This window comes from Micropterus dolomieu, linkage group LG19, assembly GCF_021292245.1.
Source record: "Micropterus dolomieu isolate WLL.071019.BEF.003 ecotype Adirondacks linkage group LG19, ASM2129224v1, whole genome shotgun sequence".
NCBI classification, from domain to species: domain Eukaryota; kingdom Metazoa; phylum Chordata; class Actinopteri; order Centrarchiformes; family Centrarchidae; genus Micropterus; species Micropterus dolomieu.
The window spans coordinates 34,789,154-34,798,671 of record NC_060168.1 but is presented as its reverse complement, the minus strand read 5'-3'; the positions used below and the strand labels follow the sequence as shown (position 1 = coordinate 34,798,671).

The 9,518-nt window shown below is 48.9% G+C and overlaps 1 protein-coding gene across 1 annotated transcript in view; it reads right to left on the bottom strand.

Moving 5' to 3' along the window:
* Positions 1 to 610: 610 nt before the first annotated feature.
* The window catches only part of wdr18 (WD repeat domain 18), a 28,718-nt gene continuing 19,810 nt past the window's right edge, over positions 611 to 9,518 (bottom strand). The window contains exons 5-7 of the mRNA XM_046030539.1: positions 2,186 to 2,349; positions 1,219 to 1,287; positions 611 to 861 (exon numbers count right to left, since the gene is read on the bottom strand). Of these exons, the coding sequence (XP_045886495.1) occupies positions 733 to 861; positions 1,219 to 1,287; positions 2,186 to 2,349 (362 nt within the window). The 3' untranslated portion in view covers positions 611 to 732. The remainder of the gene's footprint in view (positions 862 to 1,218; positions 1,288 to 2,185; positions 2,350 to 9,518) is intronic.

The window sequence follows — 9,518 nt, the reverse complement described above, 5'->3', positions numbered from 1 at the left end:
TACTGTGTGTACAGAGCGTGTACAGAGTGTGTGTACTGTGTGTACAGAGCGTGTACAGAGTGTGTGTACTGTGTGTACAGAGCGTGTACAGAGTGTGTGTACAGAGCGTGTACAGAGCGTGTACAGAGCGTGTACAGAGCGTGTACAGAGTGTGTGTACTGTGTGTACAGAGCGTGTACAGAGTGTGTACAGAGTGTGTGTACAGAGCGTGTACAGAGTGTGTACAGAGTGTGTGTACTGTGTGTACAGAGTGTGTGTACAGAGCGTGTACAGAGTGTGTACAGAGTGTGTGTACAGAGCGTGTACAGAGCGTGTGTACTGTGTGTACAGAGCGTGTACAGAGTGTGTGTACTGTGTGTACAGAGTGTGTGTACAGAGCGTGTACAGAGTGTGTACAGAGTGTGTGTACTGTGTGTACAGAGCGTGTGTACTGTGTGTACAGAGCGTGTACAGAGTGTGTGTACTGTGTGTACAGAGCGTGTGTACTGTGTGTACAGAGCGTGTACAGAGTGTGTGTACTGTGTGTACAGAGCGTGTACAGAGTGTGTGTACTGTGTGTACAGAGCGTGTACAGAGTGTGTACAGAGCGTGTACAGAGCGTGTACAGAGTGTGTGTACTGTGTGTACAGAGCGTGTACAGAGCGTGTGTACTGTGTGTACAGAGCGTGTACAGAGCGTGTGTACTGTGTGTACAGAGCGTGTACAGAGTGTGTGTACTGTGTGTACATGTGTCTATGTGGGCTTGGTGAGCAGCTGGCTGGAGAAGTCGTACAGATCTTTGTTGACCTTCTTCAGCGTCTGAACTTCTTCTTCGAGCTCTGCGACTCGAACCTTCGTGTTCTCGCCGTCACCGAACACCGACTGAAACACAACACGCATTATAAATATATCAGACAGATAGATTTATACCCCCATCATGCATCTTTAATGGCAGCAGAGTGATGCATTGTGGGAGGATGCTCCTCACAGAAAATATCCGTCTGATAAATAAGATACAGATTAAAACCGGAGTAGCGCCGACACCCCACCGCGTCTGAATTCTAGTTTCACTTCAGATTTAAACTTTATTAACGCCACAACCGGCTTATTTACTTTGTACCTCCATGCTCCTGCTGCTCAATCAAACATATGCCCCGCCCACTCCGAGGGCTCTAGGTTAAAGGGGTACTTCCCAGGGACAGGTGAGGGAACACCTGCAGCCCCGCCCCCCTCTCTCACCTTGTCAGTCACAGCGTTCATCAGCGAGTTCAGCCGGTCAGCTTTCTGCAGGTACGTCTCCTCCTCCTCCTGAGAGCACAGGAAGAACATTTCAAAATAAATGTCTGAACGCTTTTGGATTTCAAAATAAAAGAATGTTGTGGTGTGATGAACGAGGCGAGCAGTTCAGAGAGACGGCGCACGGTCGGTTTTTTCAGGTAGAAGAAAGTTTCCTCTCTGACATTTTGTGGGTTTAGTTTATTTATTCGAGTAAAAAGTTCAGAGAGCTGGTGGAACGCAGAGAACTCGCCGCTCGTCTCCCAGCTGAGAGTCCCGCCCCTCGACCTCAGGTATCTGGGACCACCAGGATCAGGTCTCTCTCTGAACGGGCAGAGAGCCAGAACGGCTCTTTCTCTGGTCCCCGTGAAACCTGCATGAATCACAGTTTGAGGACTTTGTCCCAGAATAAGGTTTAAAAAGAGTTTCTCCCCGCAGGTTAGACTTCTGCTGCACGAGCTTTCACCACACCGCCTTCATTTACGGCTCTATGCAGAGCGCCGGGACGGGACGCCGTGAGCTCCTCCCACCTGGAACTGATGCTAAGCTAACTGAGGTTCTGGATGCAGTCAGCAGATACCGTCTCCGTTTACAGAAGGCTCACTGCGAGGACTGCAGGTCACACCGTATTCTGGCGGACAGGTAGTGATCTGATCCGGTCACACCTGCTCCTCGCCGCCACACGATTGGCTGAAAATGTTTCCCGGCTGTTAAAAAGCAGACGATTGGCTCTCTAGTGGGAGGGATTAGTCTAACCTAATTTTTAGTCCTGAATGCGCCTTGTCTGAACAGGATGTCAGTTTCACTACCGGGACAGATGATGGACGTTAACATCTACGAGGTTCATGCTTGTTCATTTTGATTTAAATGAAACGTGTTCACATTTAGTCAAACTGTCCCGTCGGTATCAACGCTTCACCTGCGGACTCACCTGAATGTAGGGTCCGAGTCGGACGCAAACCTCTCCTGACTCGCCCCCGTCGCCCTCGGAGGCGTGCAGGTGTCGGCTGAAGCGTGGCAGAGGGATGGCAGGCCGACTGTCGGGCAGGAACATGTTAGCAGGAGCCGCCATGATGATGGCGTTCGTCACCGGACCTGAGCACACAGACAGGAAGTGAGGTCAGAGGTCCACAGGTTTCAGGACTAATGTCTGTTACAACCATAACTCATCTCTCCTGCTCACAGCCTCAGATCGACAGCAGTCTGTCGGAGGAGGAGCACGGCGGCAGCGATGATGAGTGTTTTAAATCCGTCCAGCAAACTGATAAACTGTCCCCCAGGAGCCTCGGCGGGCCCCTGACCTGTGCAGGGCTCAGGAGGTCCCTAATGGACGAGCTGAATCACAATATCTAATTAACGAGAGGCCAGCATAACGAAGGAGCAGAGCCCACCAGCTTGGTCTGACCCGATCCCACCCCCTTTAAAGGAAGACCTCCTGAGCTCTCGAGGAACTCGGGACTCTTATGAGTCTGACTTTGCAAAGCAGAACTGAAATGTGTCCTTAACCGTTAATAAGAGCTGACGTCTGAGATGGTAACGTTCTGTTCTTGGAAAGCGTCTTTCAACCCTAACCCAAGTAACTGATCATCATTTAGAGTAGACATTCCTAAGACAGTCCATCTCAGTCTCTCAGAGTCCACGATGAGGTCTTCAGTCCCTAAAGAGGTTCAGAGGGACATCTTTAACTTTCTGTCCATCGAGGGATGATACCAGACTGACCTGACTAACAGGAATCAGGTGACTGGCTGAAATAAATCTCGTCTGATTGGTTGTTTCTGTCTCCTGCTTCTCCTCTTTCACTTCCTGCAGCTGCACACTAACAGACCAATGAGCCGTCAGCTGCACTGTGACATCAGCAGAATGAGGACGGAGCCTGAAGGCAGCGCAGATCAAAGTGAGGACGAGTTCCTGCAATAAGCTCAGAGAGAGAGAGACGCACTCTGGAGTCCTACCGTCACACTTTACTGAAGAAAGAGAAGTGGCTTTCTTCCAGGTCACATGACCTGCTCATAAATTCACCTCACACACACGTTAACAAACGCCAAACATCAGCTCCTTTCCACTGGCATGAAGGCTGGTCAGGTACATGAGCTGAATTATGACCACCCGCCTAATAATGTAGGGCCCCTCTTCCATGTGAAGGGCGGGGGGGGGGGGGGGGGGGGGGGTAATCAGAACAGAGCCGTGTGTCAACTGACTGCAGAGCAAATAAAGTCCGGACTGATTTTACTTTGAAAAACACATCCCACTTCCCCTGGTCTGACCGTACCTGCATCAGGGCCGCGCCCTCCAGGTCCCGTCCTCCTCTCAGCTTCCAGTCTGAGTCATTTCCTGTCCTCCTCCTTCACCGTCTTTATGTTTCATAATAAAGTTAATCCTTTCAGCCTCTGGCTTTAAGATAACTCTCCTCTAAAAGCTGCGGCCGACCTTCACTTTATCCCGTTATGGGCCTCTTCAACTTCTGAACCTGACAGCCGATCTCTGATTGGTCCATTACTGTCAGTCTTCTACAAACACACTGTGCATCATCTGAACGCTGCATCGAGGCTCCGATTGGTCAGAAGGACCGCACTCGTTCTTTAGTCTGACGGGCAGAAAAATAAAACGACGCTGTGCGAGAGAAGAGAAACATCAGCATTTCCGTCTGCTTCCTGTGGCTTCCAGCTAACGAAGCGTCGCTGATCCTGCAGGACTGAACTCCTCCGTCCCGACAGAAACATCCTTTGAGCGGACGCTTCTTCATCCTCGTCCGTCGATGCTGTCGAGCTGCAGTTGGAATTCAGCTGAAGGCTTCAGCAGCGACACGAGGAGACGAGCTGAAGGCCGAGTGAAAGACTCCACATCAAACTTTCATCACATCTGACGGGAGAGCCAACAGAAGCTCCAGAGACCGGACTCGGCTTTAAAGAACTTCATGCTTTGAATCCGTTAGTTCTTCTGCTCCGAGATGAAGCATTCATCTTTATAAACTTATTTTCACTGAAACTGGACGAAGACATTTCGTCTGTTCAGTAAAAACACCAGAGAGGCAACGATCCACATCTTTAAAATATCAATCGACCCGTCAGACGGAGACACATCTGATCAGGGGAGGGTCGCTTTACCTGCCAGGTGTCGCTGAAGCCCGCGATCATGGACTTCATTCATTTCTGATTCACTGTGAAATATTAAAGCTGCTCCACTTCTGATGCGTCAGTCAAAGATTTAAGCAGCTCTGAGGCTCTGCTCTGTTCTCTGAAGGTACCAGACATTTAGTATCCCATACCGGCGGAATGCCACGAGTCAACACCACGGTAAAAAACAAAGCAATAAATCCCATCATGCACTTCAACAACACAACAGAAGAACGAACAGTGTGAGGGAGAGGACGTCCAGGACAGATGATGTCTCTATATTCAGAAATTACAACCTGCACTGTTTTTCAGTAAAATAACTTTTCTTTCCAAACTCTCAGCTGTGAAATGTTTCAGCTGGTCTCCGTCTGCGCTGGCAGATTTTTAGTTGACTGAAATGGAGCGTATTGACCTTTTCAGACGGCCCCTAACTCCTCCTGCAGTGACAGGAGCGTCGGACACGGGCCCTGAGGTCAGCGTCTCACGTCAGTTCACTGCGGTGAGAGCGCCGTGTTTTTACAACATGGCAGCAGCGTGACGAGGCGCTGAGCGTCTTTCCACGCTGGACGCAGAGAAAGGTAGAAAGAGAAATTCAGGCTTTGACGCGGAGCTGCAGCTGCACCGGTCGCCATCTTCTAGGAAAACAGGACCGACGTGTTTTCAGAACTCTGTTGTCGACCCGGAACCAAAATTTCTAAATTTCAGTTCTCGCTGCGATGTCAGCAGTGACGTGGACTGTGGTGATCCAGGAGCTGAAGCTCTGGATCTCTGGTCCAGCTGTGGTCCTGGTCTCGGTGTAGGCTGGAAGCGAAGGCAGAGCCGCTGGTATTCGCCCCCACAGAGAATCACTCTGATTCTGATTAATGAACGTCCTGATGGTTTCAAACGGCAGCCTGAGGGCGGTCAGTCTTTCTGAGGCTGCCGCACCGAGCCGGGTCACTCGATCCTGCACCACGTGGCGCTGCCTTCAAAGGGGGGGTCAGCCATTCTCCTCCAGCACAGACTAACAGCCGGCTGATGTTGGCTGCTGAGCTGAAGAGAACAGACAGGTTTTCCTTCTGCTGGCTCTTTGTAAAATCATCTAAATCGTCCCTGACAAGCTGTTTTTACTCCGAAGCTTTAAATCCTCCTGAACATGAAAACAACATCAGGTGTTGATGAACGGAGCCGTTTAAACCTGCGACAGCTCAGCCTCACTTCAATCTCTGGAGGAGAAAACATTTTCCTTCCTCCAGCTTATCAGAAGAAAGCCGCAAAGAGCGAGGGGCCCCTGATCTGCCGTGTATCAGTGAATCAGAGCCGAGCCGCCGCCTGACGCTCTGCCAGACTCATTTCACGCCAACAAAAGCTCCAAATCACAACACGTGGGAGTCGTGAAAGACACAACCTTCAGTCCTCCCAGAAAACACTGCTCTCCCTCAACAATACAAGCCCATTCCACGTCTCTTCTCCCGCCCGCGGCGCCGAGCCCCGGCCTGCTGCCACTCCAACTTCCTGTCTGGGGATTCTCCAAATTAATTTCCTTCAGATTACCTCCAGGATCCATTTAAGATGACAAGCTGCTCGAGGAGCAGGAAGATGTTTGAGGTAATGACAGAGAGAGAGCTGCATCACGGTCATTAAAACAGGACGCGGCGGATTCACGCGCTGGAGATGACAGCTGACATCGCAGCTGAGCAGCCGCGGCAGGACGACCATTCTGCTCGCATGCGAACCGGATAAATGATTTACAAGCACAACGTGCGAGTAACCGAGTAACTGCAACGAGCGAGCCGGATATTCAGCGGCGTCAGGAGCCTTTTGTTGAAACATGTGCAACTTTTCATAAAATCGATGTGCTCGTCAATTTCACTTTTCATCAACAATCACAGCCTGGACGGGACATAAAGGTCGATGTGCTGCAGTAAACTTTCAGATGTGTAACTGCATCAGCGGTTGTGATCGCAGCTTTAACAGAGTCAGAGAGCGAGATCGGCCATTGTTCTTACGCGGTGAGCTGTACAGTCGGCCCAGTCTACTTTAAGCCTACATAGAATCACAATGCATACAGTAAAATTCTATCATTAACGTATTAACAGCACAGAATTAGACTCAAATGTAACTTTTTATCTAATGTTATAATTTCACACTCATTTAAACTAGTTTCTCCTCCGTGTTGTGGAGAGGACGTCAGGATGTGCTGCTTCTACCTGCCTCCTCCTGTTTTACTGAAGTTACGGTAACGCTGCTCTCTTGTCTTGTTTCCATCAGGTGTGGGAGCTGCTGCTGGATCGTGAATCCCAATCACAGACAAGTTTTTTAAGATGACTGATCAGTATTTTAAATGTCTGTTTCAATATTTTAAAAGGCTTTGACTGAACTGAGTGTCCAGATATCAGGGCTTCACTTCCACAGTCCTCTGATGGTGTCACACCACAGTGGAGCGCACACGCACTATAAATGTGTGTATAATAAACAGTTTGTTAAACTCAGTCGTACTCGAACGTTTTTCACTGTAGCGTGGAGCCCTGCGCAGTGCAGCTCGTTTGTGCTGCTCCTTATCTGACCCAACGGTTGTTGCGGCAGCGCCCTCTAGTGGCCGCACGATGGCAGCAAAGGAGATGTCAGGTGACGGATTATAAACAGGCATATAGTCCACATAAGGAGGTGGCGGGTCAAAGCCCGGACCGACACACTGCGACCGCTTCACAGCATTTACCGCGTGGTTAAGGTCACGTGACGTCCGTTACTTATGTATTGCAGTTAAGGTCCGGTCGCTCGTGTGGGGTTTTGGGAGGCGTGGATGAACGACCTGTTTTGTCCTTTAGGTTGGAGGACGTGTTGGAACAACGCCGTCACACATCAGGTCAGTGACCCCGTCCTGGTTCTGGATCCTGTAAAATGATACATGCTGCCTCGCATATTAGCTCTGATGTGAAATGAATATTTGAGGCCGTGCTCAGGGGAAGCCATCACACAGATCAGTCTGCAGTCTTCATTTTCCAGCGAGCTGATGTTTCTGTAACTGAGCGGCTGAATAAAACATCGAGCTGCGTTCTCCTGGGAGACGGCGAGAAAATAACAAACACGGGGAAATGACCGCCAGGTGACCTCGAAGGTAAAGCGAGAGACGTGATGCTGAAATATAAAAATAGGTGAGCGGATCTGTTCTTGTCTCCGTCAGTCTGATAAACTGTTTCAAAATAAAAGGAACAGATTCAGCAAATTGTTCAATACAAAGAAAGAAATATTTTAAAATAAAAGACATCGCCTCATTTGAAAGTTAAATAGCGTCCGTTTAATGTTGAAGCTCTCGGAGCTGAAGTCTGAGCTCCCGCCAGCGTGAACATGTAGAGTCCTCAGGGTGGCGCTACAGGAAAGGTCACGTGGTCGTCTGAGCAGGAAGGAGATTTCTTCTTCTCCTTCCTGACTGAATATTAACCTGCAGTCTCTCTGACCCAGCAGCAGGCAACCACAGATCTAAAGTTGACCTTTCTTCAGAACTGTAGTTCTCTGCAAATGATGAAAGAGACTTGAAACGATTCAAGGATGCAACGCTAACACTAACAATGCTAATACAACATAGCACCACGTGATTGTGGGTAGGTTTCCTGTGTTCAGGTGAACACGTCAGGTAACTTACCAAGAAAGAGCCTCGCTGGTTTACAGTGCTGTGAGAATGCATGTTTGAATCAAGACATCAATCAATCAGGCCAAATTATAAACAACACGCTGCAGGAAAGCAGATTTGACCTGACTGATCATCGTCTGTATGCTGTGAAATAACTCGGTCAGAGTTTGACTGATCTCAGCTGCTCTCCACACGTTGCAACAAAGAGTCCGTCATTAATCCATAAATATTACTTTATGTGTTAAGCTCTTCTTCATCTGACCTCCATCTCCTGCAGCCCCTCACGGTCAGGACTCCTCTGATGTTGGACCGGAGGAGTCCCACCGGTCTCGCTGACGGGACTCGAGTCGCCGGATAAAAACATTTCAGGACAAACAGCCTGACTGCTGCTGTCCTGAACTCTCTGCGGTGTAACAGCCTCACCCGGACATTAAAGATGGAGTTTCCTGGAGCTGTGAGGTCACACGCTGTCAGCAGCTGTCGACTCTGCTGAAGTGTCCTTGAGCAGGACTCTGACCCCCCACCTGCCGCCTCATTAACAGTCTCCGAGGACCGAGCTCACAGACTCAAATGGAAATGTGAAGAGACACAAACAGCCATTAACATCCGAGCGGGTCGATGGAACGATGCCCGGCTGCCGTGACGACACGCCGTGAATAATTCACAGGGAGACGGAGACGAGGAGACAAACGAGGACACATGTCCTCTCGCTGTGATGTCACAACGCATCCTCCAACTTTTTTAATGAACAACAGCTGACTGAAGTTGGTTCTCATTTATCCACGTCCCGAGTCACCTTTCAAACTGGTTCGACATTTAAACTGGTTCGACATTTCAAACTGGTTCACCTTTCAAACTGGTTCGACATTTAAACTGGTTCGACATTTAAACTGGTTCGACATTTAAACTGGTTCGACATTTAAACTGGTTCACCTTTCAAACTGGTTCACCTTTCAAACTGGTTCGACATTTAAACTGGTTCGACATTTAAACTGGTTCGACATTTAAACTGGTTCACCTTTCAAACTGGTTCACCTTTCAAACTGGTTCGACATTTAAACTGGTTCGACATTTAAACTGGTTCGACCTTCAAAGTGGTTCGACCTTCAAAGTGGTTCGACCTTCAAAGTGGTTCGACCTTCAAACTGGTTCATCTTTCAAACTGGTTCGACATGCAAACTGCTTCACCATTCTAACTGGATCGACATTTAAACTGGTTCACCTTTCAAATTGGTTTGACCTTCAAACTGGTTCACCGTTCCAAGTGGTTCACCATTCAAACTGGGTCACCGTTCAAACTGGTTCACTGTTCAAAGTGGTTCGACCTTCAAAGTGGTTCGACATTTAAACTAGTTCATCTTTCAAACTGGTTTGCCATTCAAACTAGTTCATCTTTCAAACTGGTTGGCCTTTCAAACTGGTTGGCCTTTCAAACTGGTTGGCCTTTCAAACTGGTTGGCCTTTCAAACTGGTTGGCCTTTCAAACTGGTTGGCCTTTCAAACTGGTTGGCCTTTCAAACTGGTTGGCCTTTCAAACTGGT